Raw genomic sequence first — 24,735 nt, forward strand, 5'->3', positions numbered from 1 at the left:
CTGATGATGTTGTGATAAAGTTGAGATTATATATATATATATATATATATATATATATATATATATATATATATATATATATATATATATATATATATATATATATGTTTGTGAAGTCTGGTTGGGGTTTTTGGTAAGAAAAAAATTGGGTCATGTTAATTTCTAGATTCATATAAAATAAAACTGTATGAGAGTTGCATGTATACATATGTGAGTGATAACGATCATTGACATCAAAATAAATCAAATCATTTTATGAACACTTTTGGATTAGTAGATTGTATATATATGTGGAAGCCATGTGTCTGTGATAACGAGCATTGACATCAAAATAAATCAAATCATTTTATGAATACTTTTGGATTAGTAGATTGTATATATGTGGAAGCCATATGTCACGTGATAACGATCATTGACATCAAAATAAATCAAATCATTTTATGAATACTTTTGGATTACTAGATTGTATATATGTGGAAGCCATATGTCGATGATATCGATCATTGACATCAAAATAAATCAAATCATTTTATGAATACTTTTGGATTAGTAGATTGTATATATGTGGAAGCCATATGTCGTTGATAACGATCATTGACATCAAAATAAATCAAATCATTTTATGAATACTTTTGGATTAGCAAATTGTATATATGTGGAAGCCATCAGGTAAATTATTAATTTATACAACAAAATAAATCAAATCATTTATGAATGCTTTTGGATTAATAGATTGTATATATGTGGAAGCCATTAGGTAAAGTTTTAATTTATATAATATTAAGTTATAGATTGTATATATGTGGAAGCCATCACGTAAAGTTTTAATTTATACAATATTAAGTTTTTTTTTGAAACGGCAAACTATCCTACTCCTAATCATCCTATATACCATCTATGTCTCCTAGTAAGACTTGAACCCATGACCTCTCATTTGAGAGAGTCACTACTTACCGCTAGACCAAAAGCCCTTTCATAGAAAAACTAATAAATTATAGACAAAACTTCAAAAATGGTCCCTGTGGTTTCCGAAAATATCAAGTTTAGTCCCTAAGTTCAAAAAACCTCACAGATGGTCCCTGTGGTTTCAAAACTTTTAACAAATGGTCTTTTTTGCTAACTCCGTTAACTTTTGACCGTTAAGTGAAGGGCATTTCTGTCTTTTCACTATTACAGGGACGATTTTTGAAGTTTTGCCCTTATTTAAAAAAAGGAAAAAAAATATATTATTTAATATAGAAAAGGTCTCTCTCTCTCTTTCTCTCTCTCTCTCTCTCTTTCTCATAAAACACACATCCTCTAGTTCCTCTTTATTTGATCGTAACAAAGAAAAAAAAAATACTCTTTTGAAGAAAAGCCCTAAACCAATCTAGAACACCATTGTTGGACAGCTTCCAAAAACCATCGAATCGCCACCTCATCTCCAGCCTCCGCCACCAGAGAGCACGTTTTGACTCCCACCCCACATATCGATTCATCACAGGTTCATCATCAACAGATTCATTACCATTGTGATTAGAATCAGCTGTTGTACAAGTGAAATTGATGCTTTTAAAAATAAAGAGTGATTGAATTGATGCTCTAAAGATAGAGAAGACAAGTTTTTAAGCTAGGTTAACTGATTTCAAGGACCAAAACCTCATGGATTTCGAGCTCCAAAGGTTGATTGAATCCAAGAGGAGTGAAATCGATGTATGTAAACAAGTTGAAGATCTACATGTATGCTTTTCTTTTCCCTGCAACTATATGTGATTTCTATTGGTTTAGAGTAAAATAATACAAAAATACCCCCTTTCCCCCTTTGATTTTGGGTTTCGAGTATAAATGAGAATAGAATTTGAACAGAATAGAACTTGAACAAGGAAAATGGGAGATTATAATAAGGAAGATGATCTGGTGGTGGATGTCACAGTGATTGTGAAAGCTTCGATGTTATGGAGTAGAGGAATAAGTGTGGTATGTGGTGGATGGATGGTGGAATAGTGATGTAGAAAAACGATGAACGTGATAGGGGGTCGGAGATAAGGAGATGCGATCTAAGCATTTTTTTTTCTAATCTCACCAAAACCAAAATCTCTCTAATTTGATGTTGTAGTTGTGTGATGTTGATTATCAGTTTGGGGTTTGATTTTGGTGGTAAGAGTGTGAGTTGAAGAATATGGGATGGTGTAGGTTCTGTGTTTGTTTTTATCCAAAGCAGATGATGATAATCAAGCGTTCTCCTTCTTTTTGTTGTAAACATTTGATAAGCTCCATTGTTCAACTTTCAAATGGTGAAGCTTCATCTGGGTTATTTTATCATTGTATGGAATTTTTTTGATTTATTGGTCTGTAATAAGATAGAATTTCATATGGCAAAATTTAAAATGAACTTTCAGATGATGTTAATTGAGAGAGACAGAGAGAAAGAGACCTTTTCTATATTAAATAATAATTTTTTTCTTTTTTTTTTAAATAAGGGCAAAACTTCAAAAATGGTCCTTGTAATAGTGAAAAGACAGAAATGCCCTTCACTTAACGGTCAAAAGCTAACGGAGTTAACGAAAATGACCATTTGTTAAAAGTTTTGAAACCACAGGGACAATCTGCGAGGTTTTTTGAACTTAGGGACTAAACTTGATATTTTCGGAAACCACAGGGACCATTTTTAAAGTTTTGTCTAAATTATATATATATATATATATATATATATATATATATATATATATATATGAGCTAGGTTATAATGTGGATGGACAATTATTGTGCGGACGTGTAGACAGTGATATTCTATGAGAATTACTATATATATATATATATATATATATATATATATATATATATATATATATATATATATATATATATATATATATATATATATGAGCTAGGTTATAATGTGGATGGACAATTATTGTGCGGACGTGTAGACAGTGATATTCTATGAGAATTACTAAGAGAATAAGTTGTTTAATAATGTGAATACGTTCAACCTTACAAAAATATCGTCATTTTCATGCATTCTCACTAATTCTTATTCATTTTTGTTTTCACACATTATTTTTCACTCATTTTCATTCTGATAGAATACGACTCAATAAACATTCTGACAATATTCTGACAGAATTAGAATAATAATAAAAAGTATATAATAACCTTATAGACGATTTAATTAGTAAGAATGTATGATAATGACAATATTTATGTAAGATTGAACGTATTCATATTATCAAACAACATATTTTTTTTGTCATTCTCACAGAATAGCACTGTCCACACACCTACACAATAGATGTCAATCCACATTTGAACCTTGCTTATGTATATATATATATATATATATATATATATATATATATATATATATATATATATATATATATATATATATATATTGGTCATGTAAAGTTATAATCATTGATTTAAATGAATATGTGAAATTTATTTTAAAAGATAAAGGTGCAAGAATTGTTTTTATGTAATTGGGTATAATTACTAAAAAAAATAAAAAAAATAATGCAATCCATGATTTAATTATCCATAAATTTAGTGGTTATATATGTAATTAGAGGTTATATATGTAAATTGGAGAAGGAGAATAATGACTTTTGGCTAAATATTAATTAGTAGAAACAAAAGAGCAATATGTAACAAAAAAAAAAAAAAAAAAAAAAAAAAAAAAAAAAAAAACCTCCTTCTTTTATTAAAATAGAGAATACAAAAATACAAGTTAACAAAGTTTTTACTAGCTTCGTACTTGGAAGATCACCCTATGTAATTTCATATAAAATAGAATTTGTTTCAATTTTAATTGGTTGATTTATTTATTATTATTATTATTATTTCTATTTAATGGCCTTATAATCGATTCACACAAAGTAAAAATATTAATATTCCGCAATTGTTTGGTTGTGTTTCGGATAAATTAAAAATAATATTCCATCGTGGAAAACGTGGATCGAATTGTCTATTAATTCAAAAAAGTTATCGATCACTATGGAGTGCCTGTGGGGCAGTAACAGTGTATTACCATACATTTGTAAACAAGAAAGATTCTCCATGCTTTGACATTCCATAATGAATTATATATGCGCCATGAAATTAAGACAGTGTTGGGGCCAACAGGTTTCTTACTTTCTTTCATGGGATAAATAGTTTAAATTCCTTTAAATCCTTTCAAACAGATACAAACCAAGAGAGCACAATCGATCCTCCACCATTAATTAAAGACGATGACAAAGGTTTTAACGCTGATTCTCCTGCTTCTGAGCATTGACGCCATTCAAGGCTCTGAATTTACCATAAGAGAAGCCACCATTCCAGAGATTCAAACAGCTTTTAAGCAGAATAAACTTACGTCCAAGGATTTAGTTGAGTTTTACATTCACGAGATGCAAAAACTCAATCCCATCTACAGAGCAGTCATCGAAGTGAACCCAGATGCTGTTCATCAAGCTCAGAAAGCTGATGAAGAGCGAAAAGCTAATGCCCCTAAGTCGCGCTTTGGGTTGCATGGTATCCCTATTTTAGTCAAAGATAACATTGCAACCAAAGATAAGCTTAACACGACTGCAGGATCTTACGCGCTTCTTAAGTCAGTGGTACCTCGGGATGCTGGTGTAGTAAAGAAGTTGAGAGAATCAGGGGCCATTATACTTGGGAAAGCAAGCTTGAGTGAGTGGGCCCATTTCAGAAGTTCCAATGCACCTAGTGGCTGGAATGCTAGAGCTAAACAAGCAGTTGTAAGTTCCCACTAAAAATTCGGCAAACTAAGTTTATTCAACATACAAAATTATTGTTTGATTAATTTACTACATAGATGATACTTTCTTGCGTCGCTAAACGTAACAAAATGAATGGCTATTGTACAAAGTTAAGTATGTGTCTAATTACTTGTATTATATTGAAGGACTTTCTTAATTTGTGCAGAACCCATATGTAGCATCTGTTGATCCATGTGGTTCAAGCACTGGATCAGCTATATCAGTTGCAACAAACATGGTAACTGTATCACTTGGCACAGAAACAGATGGATCAATCCTATGTCCTTCAAGTGCTAACTCGGTTGTTGGGATCAAACCCACTTTAGGTCTCACTAGTCGAGCAGGAGTCATTCCAATTTCCCCAAGGCAAGACACAGTTGGGTAAGCCTATAATATCGATAAATTTATCTATTTATACCTGTTCTTTAATGATGATTTTGCTTACCTTTGTTGTCCCTCGTCTTGGCAAAAACAGACCGATGTGTAGGACAGTAACTGATGCTGTGTATGTCCTTGATGCCATTGTGGGTTATGATAAAAACGATGAAGTTGAAACCAGAAAAGCTTCAAAGTATATTCCCCATGGTGGTTATCTGAAGCACTTAAAATCTGGTGGGCTTAAAGGAAAGAGGTTAGGGATAGTGAGGGATTATCCTAATTTTGGATTTGGTAATGATACTGAGATTTTGAATAAGTTCAAGAAACATTTCATGATATTAAGGTATGCATTTCAACATTTTTTTTGTTGTACTTTTAAATCTGCATCTAACAATGTTACTCTGCAAATTTGTGTTAAACAAGACAAAACGGTGCAACTCTGGTAGACAATTTGGAAGTCCCCAACTACGATTATATCATGCCAATGTTCCTTGGTGAGGGTATAGCACTCTCTGCAGAATTCAAGATATCACTGAATGCGTATCTAGAGGAGCTAGTGGCTTCACCTGTGAGATCTTTAGCAGATGTGATAGCCTTCAACAAGAAATTTGCTAATGTGGTAAGTACAAATCATGTGGTCATGTTCATCTAATCGAAGTTTTCTTTATGAAAAGAACACCATTTAATTTGTTATATATATATTAGGAAAAGCTGAAAGACTACCCACAAGATATATTTTTGGAAGCCGAGAAGACAAATGGGATTGGAGAGTTAGAGAAGGAAGCATTGAGGAACTTGACAAGAGCATCAAAATTAGGGTTTGAGAAGTTGATGAAAGAAAATAAATTGGATGCACTTGTAACACCATATTATGGATCTACAGCTCTTGCAATTGGGGGATATCCGGGAATTAGTGTTCCAGCTGGGTACGATAAAAATGGGGCTCCATATGGTATTTGTTTTGGAGGGTTAAAAGGTTCGGAGCCAACATTGATAGAAATTGCTTATGGATTTGAACAGGCTACTATGGTCAGAAAGCCTCCACTAATCAAGGATTAGTTGTAATCATTATCTCTTTGTTTAAATAATATGGCATTATTCTGCTGTTGAAAACTTAAACGAGTTCACAAATATGGTCTATATTGAGCTATCTTATCTTATTTTATTGTCTCTCTTTCCATTCAGGAACTCCTAGTTGTATATGGAAATAACGGATCAAGTGAATAGTAAACAAAAAAAAATTCTTAACAAAAAGTTTGTGCAATATTTGGTTCATATTATTGATAAGATATTTTTGTTAAGGTTATCTTGACAATTATTGGCATGCAGCTATCAGGAAGAAGTTACCAACATCAATAGCTTTCATCTTTGTGACAAACTAATAATCTACACAAGAGACAAATGGCTATGCCTGCAATTAAGGATAACCAAATTACATATAAGTGCTAGTGGGACAAATGATGATATAGAATTCCTAAACATCATCATTTGCAACTGCATTTTGTTTACTTCCAACTTATGAAGAATAATCTTATTTGCAAATGATGATGGGAGGCAGCATATATACCAGTTACTGCTGATAATCTCACTGCACAAAACACAAACAAACAAACATGGAGCGAGACTTATAAATTGGATCATAATTTAAGCACCTATATTCGATTCCGGATCTACCCATGGAGGGTGTATGTGAGAGACAGAGAGAAACCATGGTTAGATCTGAAATAATAAACCCAAAAGTAACGGTCGTCGATATGAATTTGTGTGTTTGAAAAGCAAGTATGAACGCAAAAGAATACCTGACGAGGTCCATTTGTGTGGTGAGAGAAGAAACCATGCCAAATCTGAAATAATAATAAACCCAAAAATGCATTTATTCACATATCCGTGTTAGGGTTTGGCGATGGTGGTTTAGAGCAGAGAAACAGAGGGAGAGAAGAAACCATTTGGTAACAGTTTTCAAATAAATGGTTGGAGGGGTAAACAAAGAGCTGGTGGGCTGTCCGGAATACTATGCATTAAGGGTTGTAAATTTTTAAGATTTTAAGACATTTTATGCTCAAGAGGCTTCTAATTATGTATAAATTCATATGATGAAGTTAGCAACTTAAACTATATCTAAAAATGTTATTGTACTAAAATAACAACTTACATCGCAAACGAAATGAATCGAATTGATATTGGGTTCGGTTGAACCAATCTTTTATGGTGAAAAATACGAATGAAATGGTTATTTCCAGGATCAACAAATGAATCTATATCCAGGATCAACAATCCAATATATATATATATATATATATATATATATATATATATATATATATATATATATATATATATATATATATATATATATATATATATATATATATATATATATATATATATATATATATATATATATATATATATATATATATATATATATATATATATATATATATATATATATATATATATATATATTGGATTGTTATATAAACAAGTTTTTGAAGGCTAATCATATTTATATAACTGTCTTGAAAAGGTTCCATTTGAAGTGGGATGTGGACGTCTTCCTTAAGCTAAAATAACAAGCAAATTATTATAATACTAACAAATTAAACTAATTTAATAAAAAAAGGGAGAATTTCATATATATACCCTTAATAAATAACAAAATATCATATTTACCCAACTTAATCTCTAAGAGGGTGTTTGGATTAGCTTTTTAACTTATTGCTTATAGCTTATTTGTGGTGGGAATAAGCAATAAGCAATAAGCATGGGGAGAGATGCTTATTAAAATTAGCTTATTTAGCCTAATAAGCTGGATTTTATCCAAACACTCAAATTAGCTTATTACGGGAATAAGCAATAAGCATCTCTTTTTTTCCTATCGAAACACCCCCTAAATATCATATATGTCCTTCATAAGCTTTTAAAATATCATATTTGTCCAAATTCTATTTTTTTTTAAATTTATTATAATTTAAACTATTATAATTATAAGACAATTTGGAATACCCATAATACCCCTCTTCTCTTTTCCTACACCCATACCAATCAAACAAGAAAATATGATCCATTTCTTCTACGTATTTGTTCATTTCATATCAGGAAAGATACCCACATCACAAGTCTAGAATTCCATTTAGCTCTCATCACAAGTCTAGCTTTCCAGATACTAGTTCTTGAAACATTCACTTTCATTTCTCCTTTCCTACGTTCCTTCCACCCACCATCAAGAAAATCAAACAACATATAATCAGTTGTGAAAACAACTTTTTCGTTCTCCTCACCTGTTTCTAGATGGACTTATTGCATAGATGGTGTCTTGTTTCCCAAGGATTTTTCAATTCTTGAGTTTCGATTGGTACCAAAAGAAGGGAAATTGGGATTGCCACCTTTTGTGATTGAGAGGTTTGAGAGAATGCCATCTACAAAGAGTACATAGAACAAAGAATGAATTGTAAAGTTTCATTTGGTTAAGTTATGCCATTCACGACTTCTGGAAGGAAGTCTGGGGAGAGGACAATGTGAAAGGGATAGCTAACAGGTTGAATTAATGCGTTAACGGAGAGGGACCGATGGTTTTTGTTGTCGGAGATTAATGGAGAAGGAAGGAATTTGGTCGTGGTTAAATCTCCAGTGACAGGTTCGACCTCTCAACCAGTTCTTCGACGGATAATTTTTCCAGTGATGGACAACATAAGGGATTACTTCATTTGGCGGTGCTCATGTGCTTTCGATGAAGGTGTTGTAATAATAAGTTGGAGTTTTATGGGAGCTAATGAGAATGTTGTAAGATGAAAAAACCTCATGTGATAAGGAGTAGTTACATCAGAGAAGGGGATGACGATTAAGGTTTAGACTAGTGGAACGAGGCTTGGGAGTGGAGTAGAGTCGCCATTGTCGAAGATGAAGTGTCGTTGAAGAAGAAGGCGGACACCAAGATCAGAATGAGTGAAAGCTGTAGGGAGTATGTAACATCCCGAAATATCAAGAGTAGAGTTGAAGGGCTAAAAGAGTAAGTTGTGGAAGAGTGACTCGGCGAGTCCATGAATGGACTCGGCGAGTAGAGTCGCGACTGGGTCGCGTGTTAAGTAACCGACTCGGCGAGTCGGTAAGGAGGACTCGGCGAGTAGGCGCTGAGTGGAGAAAACCCTAATTCTCGGGGTTGAGCCCTATATAAAGAACATATCAGCCCACTCTCAGCCTTTTTATTCATCTCCAAGTCCAGAAACCCTTAGCCTTCGTGTGTGAGTGATCATATCTCAATTGGGAGCTTGAAGGAGATGATTATTGAAGGAATTTTAAGAGATTGAAGGCTTGGAGCAAGGGGCTTTGCTTGGATTCGAATTACATTGCTGTTGGGGCATCCATTGGAGGTAATATCTCATTCTTGGGCTATTGTTATGTTGTTTCTTCATTTTGGGGTTTGTGGGAACTTGCCTATGGATGTAATTGGAAGTCTAGAGGTTAGATCTGAGGTTGCTACCTCAGATCTGAAATGGAGAAGAAACAGAGAGCATGAAAGTCCCTGTGTTGGAGTGTTTAGTGAAGCTTTCATGTCCCAAACCCTAAACCAAAGTGCAAAAAGCCTAAATCTCGTTGGATTTACGTAAAGTTTGCCACTTTACGTGATGAAGGGGTTGTAGGAAGCTAGATCTATGTTTTGGATCAATTGCATGGCTTGGAGTGCTTCTGTATGGATTCAGACCGGTGGTACTCGGCAAGTCACATGGGTGTACTCGACGAGTTGCTTGAAGATGAGTTGGGACTCGGCGAGTTGGAAGAACAACTCGGCGAGTTGGATGAAGATGGCCTGGAACTCGGCGAGTAGGTTGAAGATAGCCATATACTTGGCGAGTCTGTTCTTGGACTCGGCGAGTCTTGTCGAAGAGTTCCGATATTTTCTGGTCGAGTCGAGAATCGGTGAGTCAAGGAATGACTCGGTGAGTTGTGTGCGAGTGGACTCAGAGTTGTTGAACTCGACGAGTCTCGGGGTGACTCGGCGAGTTAGGTCGCGGATTGAGTGAAGTTCTGATTATGGGAACTCGGCGAGTCATAGGGTTGACTCAGCGAGTAGGGTCAGTCAGGGGTTGACTTTGACCTTGTCTTTGACTAAGGGTTGACTAGTGGTTTCCAGGGGTATTTTGGTAATTGTTGATTATTGTTTGAGTTCAGTGCATTGGTGGCTGTCCAGAGGTGGAGATCGTATCAGTGATCGGAGCAGCTTGGGTTATTTGTTCAGTCGGCAGTTTCGAGGTGAGTTATCCTCACTATATCTATAGGGTCTACGGCACCAAGGCCGACCCTTTATCGGGTGGAAATCTGGGTAGTGTCTGTTGTTATGATATTGCGAAGTATGGGCCGGAAGGCATTACGTTATGGGCCGGAAGGCATTATATGTTGTGGGCCGGAAGGCATTGCGATGTGGACCGGAAGGTTATGGCCTGGAAAGGCGTATGTGTGTAATTAGTATGTTGTCTGATTCGTAGGGTGATGCAATGCTAGTGACCGGTTAGGCCGGTATCTTGGTTAGGGTAATGATATGTTATGTGATCTGTTGATCGACTTGCTGACTGTGATCTGTTGAATGATTATATGTTATGTGCACAGTTGCTTAGACTGGGGTTTGACCCGATATGTATGGTTGTTCTATGATCTGTTATGTTATGTGGGCATTTTATATTATGGGCCAGAAGGCGATATGTTATGGGCCGGAAGGCAATATGTTATGGGCCGAAAGGCGATGTGTTATGGGCTGGAAGGCAATATGTTATGGGTCGGAAGGCGATATGTTTTGGATCGGAAGGTCATGGCTTGGAAGGGCGTAATTGTGGTTGGTATTTTTGGGGGTATCTCACTAAGCTTTCAGGCTTACAGTTGTGGTTTTATGTTTTCAGGTTCTCAGGAGTCTGTGGCAAGGCAAAGACGTGATCGTACCGTTCCCCGCGTTGGTGTTTTATGATTTGAACCTGGGAAAAATACTCTGTTAAATAATGTATTGAAAACCTTTTTGTAACAATGTTATTAAAATGGGTGGTTTTGAAAAGTTTTAATTGTTTTGAAATTTTGGTCGTTACAAGTTGGTATCAGAGCCTTGGTTTGAGTGAATTGGAGGAACACTCGTGTAACTCCAGTCTCAAATCGAGGAAGGTTTTAAAAGAGAAATTTAAAATGGTTTTCAAATTAAGTAAAAGGGGGACGCGGAGGTACCATCAGCCGGAGCCAGTAAGTAACCCCAAATTTACCATTCATGACACGTGTTTTATTGAGCTTTGATAGAACAGCATGCTAGAGTTAGGTTAGGGATCTTCAGGATTTCATGATAATGTTGCCTGATTTGTGATGCCTGTAGCCTAGGGTCCCTTATGGGAGATTCTCAGTGTTCCTCTAGTGGTGAGGGTTGATCGTTGTTATGCATGTTCTCTAGGGTATTGTGGTAGTACTTCATACAAATATGGGTAGGTGTGGAAGGTAGTATGGGCCCGTACTACTGAAAGCACAGGACCCATACGCGTATCAGGGAAACCATGATCTCTAGGGTTGGGTTGAGAGAGTTGGATCCCAGGTTTATGGGATGAGTCTAAGACTTGTTAAGGTGTTTTCAGTATGGAGATTCCGAGGCATGATGAGAGTGGATCCGGATCTGGATCGGGAGCTGAAGAGAGAGTTCTGGGTGGATCGGTGCCGTCTGAGGTTATCGATCAGATGAGCACGAGCGAGTTGGATGCGAGGATTCGCGAGATCCTGCATGATGAGGTTGCTGCATTGTTCCGGGATGAGTTGTCGGAACTGTTTGGGTCGATCAAGACCGCCATGGTTGAGTATTTTGATGAGCGCTATGCGACTCTCGCGGAGACGGCTGCCGCGGCAGCTACAGTGGTTGTAGCAACGGCAGGGGGAGGAGCTGATAGGGATTGTCAGTATCGGGACTTCGATAATACGAAGCCTCCCACCTTCGATGGAGTTCAGGACCCGATGGTTGCTATGAGGTGGTTATCGGACGTGGAGGGGTGTTTCTTCACGTGTTCATGCCCTGTTGATTTGAGGGTGAGGTGTGCTCTGAACCTGTTGAGGCTCGGGGCGAAGGATTGGTGGAGATTGACCACGAGGTCATACTCGGATGCGCAGAGGGCTGTGGTTTCATGGGATCAGTTCAAAGAGATGTTCAGCACTCGCTATGTTCCGCAGGATGGGAGGGAGAGATTGGCTCAGGAGTCTCTTGAGCTGAAGCAGGATTCGGAGTCGGTAACTGAGATCACCAGGATGTTCACTGAGAGGGCGATGTTTTGCCCTGAGTTCGCTTCGGAGCAGGCCCAGATGTCCCGATATCTGAGTATGCTCAAGGGGGATATCAGACAGTTCGTGTCTACACAGAGGTGCGAGACCTTGTTGGAGTTGCAGGAGGCCGCCAGGCGGCGTGAGTTTGAGGATGAGTTGCAGTTGCGTGAGCTGAGGCAAGCTCCGATGCAGTCGCAGCCGGCGCCGAAACGGTCCAGGACCGTTGATGTTAGAGTGGGGGATCGGAGCGGCCACACTTGTGGGAAGTGTGGGAGGGGTCACACCGGATTTTGTTGGTCCGGTGGTACATGCCGCAAGTGCGGAAAGGAGGGGCACTATGTCACAACTAGAAATTTTGTGTCTTGTAATCACTAAACTTAAGTAAGATGTTGAATCAAAAACTTAAGAACATGTGAGATACCTATTATTATGACATCAAAAACTTCAATCAAATACATCATACAAATACTTCAAATAGTCAACAAACAATTGGAAACCCTAGAAGTTCTTGTTTAGGTCTATTTTGGACTAGGACTTCCTTATTGGACTCAATGGACCAATAAGCTTCCAATTTGACTATCATGGGCTTAGAACCCTTAAATGGGCTCTAATTGAACCCACATTAATTTATTTCAACATTTTGGGCCATATTGGGCCTAGAATGAAATAAATTAAAAGTTTTGAACCATGATTAACCTAAACTAGCCCAACAAAGTGTAAAAATCATGTTATATTTCTTTTAGGTCAAAACTCATCCAACTTAACTTCTATATGGGCTTGAGGGCAATAAAGCCCAAAACCCCTTTTTCCTTCCAAAATTCTCGGCCCAAGGCCCAAATCCAAGAAAAGGGGGGGAGGGGGGGTTGACTTCTCATGCCACCTCACTTTTGTCTAAAGGATATCCAAGCCTTTACACTCCAAACATCCATACAATCTCATTTCTCCATGCACATGTCACCTCAAGGTCACTCTTCTTCCCTCCCCTCTCACTCTCGGCCGAGAATACACACACACATCACAAAAATCAATTCCAATCTCTCTAAGTCTTGAAGAGCATTCCTCCCTCCTCCTTCACTAAATTTCGAAGATTCAAAAGCTTCACAAGGAGAATCCTTCACTAAAATCATTATCTAGGTAAGTTAATGCTTGGATCCATACTTTGGACTTCTTATTATATTCAAAGATCTCTTCTTAACTCATGAGAAAACATGATCTTGTATCTTAGAAACACCTCAAGGCCGAGATCTTCATCAAGGGGTGCTAGGACCAAAAATCACCAAACTTTCTTCCATCTTTTCTTCAAAAACCGAAACCACACCCTAAGGTGAGCTTCATACTCCCTATTTTCGGTTTTTATAATTTTTGTGGGGGGGGGGGGGGAATACAAGCAAATGTGTAGATCTATCCTTATTTATATGCCTTGTATGATTTATATGCTTATATGTGTGTTTTTGTGTGATTATGATGTTGGATCTAGTCATAAGCCCCTAAAAATCGAGATATACTTTATGTTAAATGATACTAGCATCAATTATATTTCTACATACAAAGTATTTCAAGAAAAATAGCTAAGTGGCTTAATAACATCTTCTTTAGGCTAAAAACTAAATTTTTGGACACAAAATGTTAAAAATATAAAGTTACAGGGCCCAAAATGACATATTACGAATTCTGATGATGAGAGGAGTCAACACAATTTCAATAAAATATTTTCTGGAAATATATCCATTTGGAGGATTAAAAATATAAATTTCAAGCTTAATGGGCTAAAAATGACATTTTCGGCCCAATAGGGCCCAATATGCGAAATTTCTGTTTTGGAGGGCTGAAACTGTGTTTTTCGGTAAAACAGTGGACTATTAGTGTTCTAAGTCCTTTTCAAAGGTTAAAAATGCTTTTCATAATTAAAAAGGACCAAAGTTGCAAAAAATTTCCAATTTGGGCCAAAAGTGTAAAAATTGCGAAAAAGAGGGGTTAAAACCGAGAAAACTGTATTTTCAGGGACTAAAACTGTTTTCAACTAAAAATATGCTGAAAAATATCAATCTCAATAAGTTTTGGTGTTAAAATGTCAAGAAAAATGGTTTAAGGACCTAACCGGAAATTTATTTATTCAAAGGGTTGAAAAAGTAAATTTACAACAAAAAGAGGGGCTGTAACAGAAAAGTTGAAATGTTAATTCAATACATCCGTTGTGATCAAACACTGGCACTACGACTACCGACGAATTATATTACACAACAACACCAAAAATCGTTATCAAACGAATTGATTCGGTCTCGAATCAATAACAAACCCGAAACTACTAACACGACGATAACTCGACTCATACACGGAAAATTTGGGAATTCAATACACACGTGAGAGTGCACAGACGTCGACGCACCACCTTTGGGCTCAAAAGTGTAAAATCTTGTTTGTTGGGCCTAGCTAGCCCGATGACCTGATCTTTAGGCCCGAAGACTTCAACCTTACGAGTTGTTGGGTCTTACATGATCCAACACAACGTAAAAGGACTTTCAATGGCTTTTATACTATTGGTCCCCAAGGGTCCTTTGGTACTGCTAGTAAAGTCGGTTATTCAAATGCGAGACGGGTCAAGGGCCCTTCGCACTCTTTTTATCCCCAATCGACTAATGGAGTTATCGAGGTCTTCGTGCCCTCTTTCTCTTCGGATGTGGGACTACAAGAAGTCAGGGCAGTTGGATTACGTGAATAGTACGGACGACGCCTACAGGATCGTTAGTATAGTTGTAAACTGGCCGTTTGTGTAATGCGTGTTTATAGCAATTCACCATGCGCAATAATCCGACGTCGCCTGGAATCAATGACTTCACACGCCGCGATAGTACAACAACTACATGGAATTCAAAGTGTTAGGAAAACATCGGGTTTTCCTAGGGTTTTTCAATACAAACGGTTTCGAAATGTACACAAGTTTAATGAACAATTTTTACAACTATAGAAACAAACAAGCATACTTATGGATCTTCACAAACTTTTTCATAAACTCTTTTCAGAAAATATCGGATTTTCTGGTAGTTTTTCAAAACAATACAAAACGTTGCTTTTCAAATACCGCTTATGAACTCACCAACATTTCATATGTTGACATTTTTCAAAATACTTGTATTCTTAGGTAACAAGTAAACCGAAGGAAAATGTACTCAGTGATGGCTTGCAGTTTGTTTATCTATGAACCGAACAATTTATTTTTGGGAATGTAATGCTAAAACAATGTACACAGTGTAAACTTTATCAGTTGTACTATATTAATGCATAGTGACGAATGATGTTATGTTTCATATATATTCAATGTTATGGTATTCAATTAAGTCACGACAGCCCTCGGACGTTTCCGCCGTCTGGTTCGGGGGTGTGACACACTATGCGCGGGATTGTCGGCAGTCAGTTCCGATTCGGGATTTGAGGATTTATTATCATTGTCGTCAGGTTGGACATTTGAGGGTCAACTGTCCACAGCTTTCTACAGGACCGGTGCAGGCTCCAGCACCGGCCACTTTGAGGATCGCAGGTGGAGGTCAGGGTGGAGCAGAGCCCCCTAGGGGCTCCGGGTCGCGCTTATCAGCTTGCGGCAGAGGAGGTCAGAGCAGTGTCGGATGCAGCTGCGGGTATGTTTCTTTCTTGATGTCTTGTTATCTTGCGATTATTGCGGTGTATTGTTTGTGCTGGTATCTTTGTGTGGATTCGATGCGGTATTCGTCGTTTTGCAGGTTTGGCATGGTTATGGATTCGTGATTCGGGTTTTCGTCTTGGTATCCGTTGTTCCCTGAGGGTTTGGTATGATTATAGTTGGTGTTTTGTTCTATCGTTGGTTTTCGTTTGTGAGGGTTATTAGTGGAGAGGCGGCATTGGGTTGAATGTCGGGTAGCATCTACATTCGTGGAAAGGAAATTTGGAGATTGGATTCTTTTTGAGCGGATTGATCAGTGAGGAGATGTGTTTTGCTGAGGGTTGCTAATGCTTGTGGGAAGCAGTTAGTGTGTAAGTGTTCTCTTTTGTGCGGGGTTGTTCTGGAAGGTCGTTAATGGCGACCGGTGGTTGTTAGTCAGTGCTTTAAGTGGGGGAGAATTGGAGAATTCTCCGGGAGATCGAGGAGTATTTGAGGGTGCTTAGCTGATGGGATTCAGCAGTATTCTGTCAGCCCAAAGTATAGGCTGATAGGAGCGAGTGTCGGGCATGCGGGGCGGGATACAGAGCTAGGGCATTTGATTGTGGAGGCCTGGAAGCAGGCCGGGATCAAGTTTGAGTAGGTAACCGGGGTTATGTGATCAGAGTATTTGTATGTTTTATGTACGTGATGTGTTGTACTGCATTAATTCTATGGGATTTATGCTGTGCATGTTTATAGAGTTGGAACCGGAAGGTTCCCAGAGTTAGAACCTGAGGGTTCACAGAGTTTGGGTGTACGGACCCACAGAGATCTAGCCTCGAGTGGCTAATATGTGTTATGTGAGTCGGTCCAGTCATGCTGGAGACTCTGCTGGTATTGTTGGATCAGTTTGAGATTGCGGATTGCGTATGTTGCAGTGTGATTGCATTGGAAGGTCTGGCCCCGAGTAGTGATCTTGTTTAGTTGAGGTAGTGCATGGGCTTGAGAGTCCCGGCGAGGAGAGTCGGAGTAAGTGTGTTGGATGGTTAGCGGACACGCTAAGGGTGGTGTAGCGTCGGGCGAGCACCGTGGCATTTATCGGAGTGACATTGTGGCCGGGTGGATTCCTTGGTAAGGGAAGAGAAAGAGGTAAGAGGCGTGTAACTCCGAGAGGGAGTGCAAATTCACAAAAGTGAAAGCGGTAGAGCAGAGTTATGATTAGAGCAATTCGAGTATGGTTATTGAGCAGCGTGTTTGCGGCAGTGGATTAGAAGCTCATCCGGTTTGGAATGTCTGCTGAGGTCGCGGAGGGAAATCCGCAAGTATAAAGCCAAGAGGCTCGGAAAGGATGCAGGGAGAGAGAGAGTCTTGAACTCTCATTGTGATTCTGATCAGGGTATGGGGTGTATATTAGTGGTTCATCCTGGGGGATGTTTGAGGGTATTATCAGTGTATCAGGTTTTCCCAACCTGAGGGTGTTAGAGCTAGTTCAGCATGTGCATGCGGTTGCAAGGGGAGAACTCGTGAGAGTAGCTCTGAGATTGAGAATGGGTCTCTCAGTTGTCCCAGATTGGATAGAGTGGGATTCGGATCAGAGATCCGATGGTTCTTGGTTTTCTAACCCTTATGGGTCGAGTGATTGTTGAGATTTAGAGCAGAGTTGCATCTTGGGTAATTCTCGGCTATTGAGAATGATAATCAGGGGTACAGTCGGTGCCCGGTTCGAGACGGTGGTCAGGACACCGTGAAGGAGGGGAAAGAGTGTTCGAGTTTCGATAAGTATGCCATGGGGGACCTGGTCCGGTTAAGGCCAGGTGGAGCGTTGTGGGAGTATCCTTGGAATTGAGTTGTTGTAGGCTTCGAGGGCGAAGCCTAATATAAGTGGGGGAGAATTGTAACATCCCGAAATATCAAGAGTAGAGTTGAAGGGCTAAAAGAGTAAGTTGTGGAAGAGTGACTCGGCGAGTCCATGAATGGACTCGGCGAGTAGAGTCGCGACTGGGTCGCGTGTTAAGTAGCCGACTCGGCGAGTCGGTAAGGAGGACTCGGCGAGTAGGCGCTGAGTGGAGAAAACCCTAATTCCCGTGGTTGAGCTCTATATAAAGAACATAACAGCCCACTCTCAGCCTTTTTATTCATCTCCAAGTCCAGAAACCCTTAGCCTTCGTGTGTGAGTGATCATATCTCAATTGGGAGCTTGAAGGAGATGATTATTGAAGGAATTTTAAGAGATTGAAGGCTTGGAGCAAGGGGCTTTGCTTGGATTCGAATTACATTGCTGTTGGGGCATCCATTGGAGGTAATATCTCGTTCTTGGGCTATTGTTATGTTGTTTCTTCATTTTGGGGTTTGTGGGAACTTGCCTATGGATGTAATTGGAAGTCTAGAGGTTAGATCTGAGGTTGCTACCTCAGATCTGGAATGGAGAAGAATCAGAGAGCATGAAAGTCCCTGTGTTGGAGTGTTTAGTGAAGCTTTCATGTCCCAAACCCTAAACCAAAGTGCAAAAAGCCTAGATCTCGTTGGATTCACGTAAAGTTTGCCACTTTACGTGATGAAGGGGTTGTAGGAAGCTAGATCTATGTTTTGGATCAATTGCATGGCTTGGAGTGCTTCTGTATGGATTCAGACCGGTGGTACTCGGCGAGTCACATGGGTGTACTCGACGAGTTGCTTGAAGATGAGCTGGGACTCGGCAAGTTGGAAGAACAACTCGGCGAGTTGGATGAAGATGGTCTGGAACTCGACGAGTTGTATGAACAACTCGGCGAGTAGGTTGAAGATTGCCATATACTCGGCGAGTCTGTTCTTGGACTCGGCGAGTCTTGTCGAAGAGTTCCGATATTTTCTGGTCGAGTCGAGAATCATTGAGTCAAGGGATGACTCGGTGAGTTGTGTGCGATTGGACTCAGAGTTGTTGAACTCGACGAGTCTCGGGGTGACTCGGCGAGTTAGGTCGCGGATTGAGTGAAGTTCTGATTATGGGAACTCGATGAGTCATAGGGTTGACTCGGCGAGTAGGGTCAGTCAGGGGTTGACTTTGACCTTGTCTTTGACCAAGGGTTGACTAGTGGTTTCCAGGGGTATTTTGGTAATTGTTGATTATTGTTTGACTTCAGTGCATTGGTGGCTGTCCAAAGGTGGAGATCGTATCAGTGATAGGAGCAGCTTGGGTTATCTGTTCAGTCAGCAGTTTCGAGGTGAGTTATCCTCACTATATCTATAGGGTCTACGGCACCAAGGCCGACCCTTTATCGAGTGGAAATCCGGGTAGTGTCTGTTGTTATGATATTGCGGAGTATGGGCCGAAAGGCATTACGTTATGGGCCGGAAGGCATTGCGATGTGGACCGGAAGGTTATGGCCTGGAAAGGCGTATGTGTGTAATTAGTATGTTGTCTGATTCATAGGGTGATGCAATGCTAGTGACCGGTTAGGCCGGTATCTTGGTTAGGGTAATGATATGTTATGTGATCTATTGATCGACTTGCTGACTGTGATCTGTTGAATGATTATATGTTATGTGCACAGTTGCTTGGACTGGGGTTTGACCCGATATGTATGGCTGTTCTATGATCTGTTATGTTATGTGGGCATTTTATGTTATGGGCCGGAAGGCGATATGTTATGGGCCGGAAGGCGATGTGTTATGGGCCGGAAGGCAATATGTTATGGGCCGGAAGGCGATATGTTTTGGATCGGAAGGTCGTGGCCTGGAAGGGCGTAATTGTGGTTGGTATTTTTGGGGGTATCTCACTAAGCTTTCGGGCTTACAGTTGTGGTTTTATGTTTTCAGGTTCTCAGGAGTCTGTGGCAAGGCAAAGGCGTGATCGTACCGTTCCCCGCTTTGGTGTTTTATGATTTGAACCTGGGAAAAATACTCTGTTAAATAATGTATTGAAAACCTTTTTGTAACAATGTTATTAAAATGGGTGGTTTTGAAAAGTTTTAATTGTTTTGAAATTTTGGTCGTTACAGAGTAATAATTGAAACCTTCATCGATGTTTCTACAATAGGAGGCGTATCAACCAAAATCAAATGGAAAATAGAAACACACTATGTATCATAGTATCTGAGACCATGAGACGAAATCAAGGAAAGCATAAACATAGAGATTTTAACCTAATTTTATTCATCAGGTATAAAAAAGATCATATTTTCTTATTTGAATAGTACCAGCGAAGGAAAAGAGAACAGGGGCGTTGTGGGTATTTCAAATTATGTTATAATTATAATAATTTTAAATTACATTAAATGATAATAAAAATGTTAAAAAATAAGATTTGGGTAAATATGATATTTTAAAAGCTTATTAAGGATATTTGTGATATTTAAAGATTAAGCTGGGCAAATATGATATTTTACTCTTTATTAAGGGCATATATGAAATTATCCCTAAAAAAATATGAGCAAAAGGACCAAATACCCTATGGACGATAAAATGAAGTTGTTGCAATGTCATCCTCGTGTATTTGTGGCGAGGCGTGACCAAAGTCCATTCTTAGACCACCAATTGACTTGCTCGATGTCTCTTTGTATGGAAACTACAATTTAACAAAAAAAATGTTATAGGAATATTTATATAAAAAAATATCTTGACCAATACGTTGGTATATAAAAATATTTTTAACAATCTCAATTTCATCCTTTTGTATTATAGCATGGACACACAAGTTTTATATATGTGAATGATCTCATCAACTTGAACCTTGACACTACCCTTTCTTTATTGGGATCCAATGTATAATTGTTTCCGTGTTGATCATGTTATATAGGAAACAACCTTCAATTCCTAGTCAGCCACCTTGAGTAGCAACTCAAGTATGATCTACAAACACTATAACATTTTTAATTAGCACACCATAAATATATTACCTTGCTAGGTAGATAGTTGATCAATCGTCTACAAGAACTACAATTGTAGCCACAAAAAGTTGGGCTCGTGTTGACCCGCGGTATCAAGTCTCTATTATAGTTCACATTTTTATAAAATCCATCTTGAACAATAGTAGAACCTTTGATTCCGGATACTGTCCGTGATCACCGTCATGTTTAGGTCCCCAAATTCGAATTAGCGAGTTTTCCTTATTTAGACCATAACTTCCATCCGTTTGCTCGTTTTGATGATATAAAAAATATTAGTTAAAACATTCAACTATAATTAAATAACACAATTATTCACCAAAAATCAAAATCTTCAATCATTTATTCGATGTTTATACAACTTGGTTTCTTTATTTTGTATGGCACAACCCAATAGTTTAAAATAATTTATATTTTGATTAAAGTTGAGGCCACATAATCTCTTTCTTTTTTCACACCCTTCCACCCTCTTCCTCGTAAACAGGGCTTGAGCTTGTTCTTGACATTGCTTACTTTTACTTTCTCACATTTTATTTTCACACAAATCAACAAACTGTAATTAATTATTTGCAAACATTTACATATAATAATATTAATAATAATAGTAATGAATAAACAAAAAAGCATACCAAAAGTTATGCGATAGTTTTTCGTGCAAAGAAGTCATTTCAACGAACATGATCTAGAAACAAAAATTTATCACAATCATTCAAACCTTGATTTACAAAATCTATATGTAAAGAAAGTGAAAAACACCAAAGATTCCCAACTTGAACAGTTTATTCACTATAAACCAGTTCAATCATACATCAACTTACAACTGAAACCTCTCTACAATCATATTCACTCTCAGATGGTTACATAAACCTCAAGATCAACCATTACAAAAGAACCTTCAAATCTATCTAACCCTAAACTGAGAAAACCCTAATACGGAAGAGAGAATTGTATACAGATTACAAGAAGTGAATGAACAAAATGAGAATAAGCAATACATTAAATATATCGGGGCAAGTAACTCCATGAAGCAACCCAAGATCCATCAAGGATCCGCGTGTAAACCCGAAGGCTCCTCACCTACATAATAATTTACACAACACACCCAACAGAAATACAAATCATACAAAACTTATCCTTTTACCAATTAATGTTAAGTTTGATTATGAGAGATTAATATATTTCAACACTATAGAAAGCCTAGATCTAAAAAAATCTTCATATATTTTTCCAGGCCTGGAGCATCGATCTCGATGTTCCACGTCCTCTCGAATTTACAAATGCATAGGTAATCAATTAACAAGTATTTCATATTTCTAATAAGTTAAAATATAATACGTACCTTGATTTCTGACCATAGATTTTTAAAATATTGATCCTCAAGTTTTTCCATATTAAAACTACAACTAGTAAGGATATGATCAGCACATTTGACAGCCCTGTTACACATTTGACAGCCCTGTTACATTGACCACAAGTAAGGGAGTTGATGATGACTCCCCGCTGATTCAGAGCTAAAAATGAGGGGATTCTGCCCATTTTTGCCCTCCATACGAATGTTAAAACTTTTAGTGGAGCTTCCTTAATCCAGTCGATACGATTAGAAGGAAAACTCATATTGTTGCCAACCATTTTTACACGCATAGCCCTGGTTGTGAAAATTCCACTAGAGTCTAACCCACACTTTCAGTTGTCACTTGTCGCCCCTGGAATGAATAGAGCCACCAATGCCATGAGTTGAGCCAATTCGAGTGGTAGACATCACAGTCCCAATTCCATTCGAACCTGCTAAGTTGAATTCTTTCATCCACTTTACATCTTTTTTTTGCTTTCAATCAAGTACAAACCTGGAAATCGGTCCTTAAGTTTTCCCCCATGAATCCATTGGTGTTGCCAGAATAATGTGTAAGTCCCCGAGCTTACTGACTTCTGAATAATAATGTTAAACGGGACCCCTTTCTCTTCAATATCCAATTTTTCCCCTGTTATTGTTCCATACACCCACAATTATCTTTTTAGACAAGTGATCTGAAAGTTTATCACTCAGATTATGTGAAACAACCCAAAAATTTCGTTTTTCAACATAACCAAAAACCATAATCTGAGTGTCATATCATAAAACCATACATGATGTATCTCAAAATAATAATAAAACACTGTGCGGAAAAACTGTATCATATCCATGTCATATAAAAATCAAGAACTAAATCAACTCCCAGGATAAAAGCTGAAGCTGTGGTGTGTGCGATGCCATCATCCCGAGCTCTTCCCTCTGCTAGCGGAAGTACCTGAAACCAAAACTAAAACTGTAAGCACGAAGCTTAGTGAGCTCCCCCCCAAATTACCACATACCATACAATACTATATATCAAGCACATACTGGGGCCTTGCCCCCTCCATCGAACCGAAGTCCGAAGCTGACTAACTGGGACCTTGTCCCCTACATCGGACCGCAATCCGAAGCTCACATCAGACCGAGTCCGAAGCTGACTGGGACCTTGTCCCCTACATCGAACCGAAGTCCGAAGCTGACATCGAACCGAAGTCCGAAGCTGACCGGGACCCTGTCCCCTACATCGAACCGAAGTCTGAAGCTGACATCGGACCGAAGTCCGAAGCTGACCGGGACCTTGTCCCCTACATCGAACCGAAGTCCGAAGCTGACATCGGACCGAAGTCCGAAGCTGACTGATCATAACATGACGTATCACTTAGCATGAACACACATAATCCTGTCTGAGCCACGAAGGCTTCAAACATGCTAACTACTGCATCGGATACAAATCTGGATACTACTGCTAGCTAAACGGGTCGGCATTGTGGCCTTAGACCCGCTCCTACTGAAAAGGAACTCACCTCGTGAACTGGCTGCTGAGTGAATAGCTCTGAGGGCTAACTGCTGCTGCTCCGGTATCTCCCCGGCTACAAGTCCATAAACACACTCAATCAAATACTAAATACTGCATTGGGTAAAATGACTCTTTTACCCTTGGTCAAAGTCAACCCTCGGACCAAGTCAACTCTCGGACAAAGTCAACCCACAGTTGGCCTGACTCGCCGAGTTGGGCCGCCAACTCGCCGAGTCCCGGCTCTCACTCCTCGACCCCTACTCGCTGCTACTCGTCGAGTATGGCATCGACTCGACGAGTACTCATTCGATCCAAAAACTCAGACAATCTTCATCCGACTCGCCGAGTCATATGAACAACTCGACGAGTTGTTCTTGAGCTTAAGAAGATTGCCTTGGACTCGCCGAGTTGTATGAACAACTCGCCGAGTCCCTCCATTACTGAGTCTACCCTCGAACTCACTGAGTCCACTCCACAACTCACTGGGCCCACTCGACATCGCTCAAAAGGAAGAAATCGGGGACTCGCGACTCGACTCGCCGAGTCGTTCTTCCGACTCGTCGAGTCACCGCCATGCAACTAAGCTACACTCGATTCTGCTCGAATCCAATCCATACAAATGATAGATCTGGGTCCAATAAGCTGATTTACCACGTAAAGTTTCCAACTTTACGTGTACAGACACATGAACAAGGGAATAAAGGCTAAAAAGGCACTTAAAAGGGTAGATCTAGGGTTAATATGCAAAATAACTCCATAAAGGCAATAGATCCGGGCTCTACAACTCCTAAATGAACAGATCTAAGGTTATCTCGGCATAAGAGAGCTTCCATATCAATATAAGGCTTTAAGAAGGCATTAATAAGATCTAGAAAAGGGTTTTAAGTCACAAAAGAGAAGGAAACTGAAGAATACCTCAAAGATCTCTTGTTTTCTCTTGAATTTCTGCTCTACAATCCTTTTCCTTGCTCCTTTCTTCAAGCCTTCACAATAGCACACCAAAATCACTTAGAATCACACAA

The 24,735-nt window shown here is 38.8% G+C and overlaps 1 protein-coding gene and 1 long non-coding RNA gene across 2 annotated transcripts; one reads left to right on the forward strand and one right to left on the reverse strand.

Annotated features, from left to right (window-relative positions):
* The first annotated feature begins 4,084 nt into the window (after nucleotides 1-4,084).
* Nucleotides 4,085-6,280, forward strand: LOC111884279 (probable amidase At4g34880). The gene is made up of 5 exons (XM_023880592.3): nucleotides 4,085-4,721; nucleotides 4,909-5,123; nucleotides 5,218-5,463; nucleotides 5,544-5,739; nucleotides 5,826-6,280. Exons 1-5 carry the CDS (start codon nucleotides 4,212-4,214, stop codon nucleotides 6,177-6,179), a joined length of 1,521 nt encoding a protein of 506 aa, XP_023736360.1. The 5' UTR covers nucleotides 4,085-4,211; the 3' UTR covers nucleotides 6,180-6,280.
* Nucleotides 6,281-6,455: 175 nt separating this feature from the next.
* Nucleotides 6,456-7,351, reverse strand: LOC111884280 (uncharacterized). Its single transcript, XR_002847673.3, has 2 exons — nucleotides 6,920-7,351; nucleotides 6,456-6,708 (listed from the first exon to the last, which is right to left on the reverse strand). It is a non-coding gene; the product is annotated as an uncharacterized LOC111884280 (long non-coding RNA).
* Between the last annotated feature and the right edge of the window lie 17,384 nt (nucleotides 7,352-24,735).

The sequence above is a fragment of the Lactuca sativa genome, chromosome 3 (genome assembly GCF_002870075.4).
Source record: "Lactuca sativa cultivar Salinas chromosome 3, Lsat_Salinas_v11, whole genome shotgun sequence".
Taxonomy (NCBI): Eukaryota; Viridiplantae; Streptophyta; class Magnoliopsida; order Asterales; family Asteraceae; genus Lactuca; species Lactuca sativa.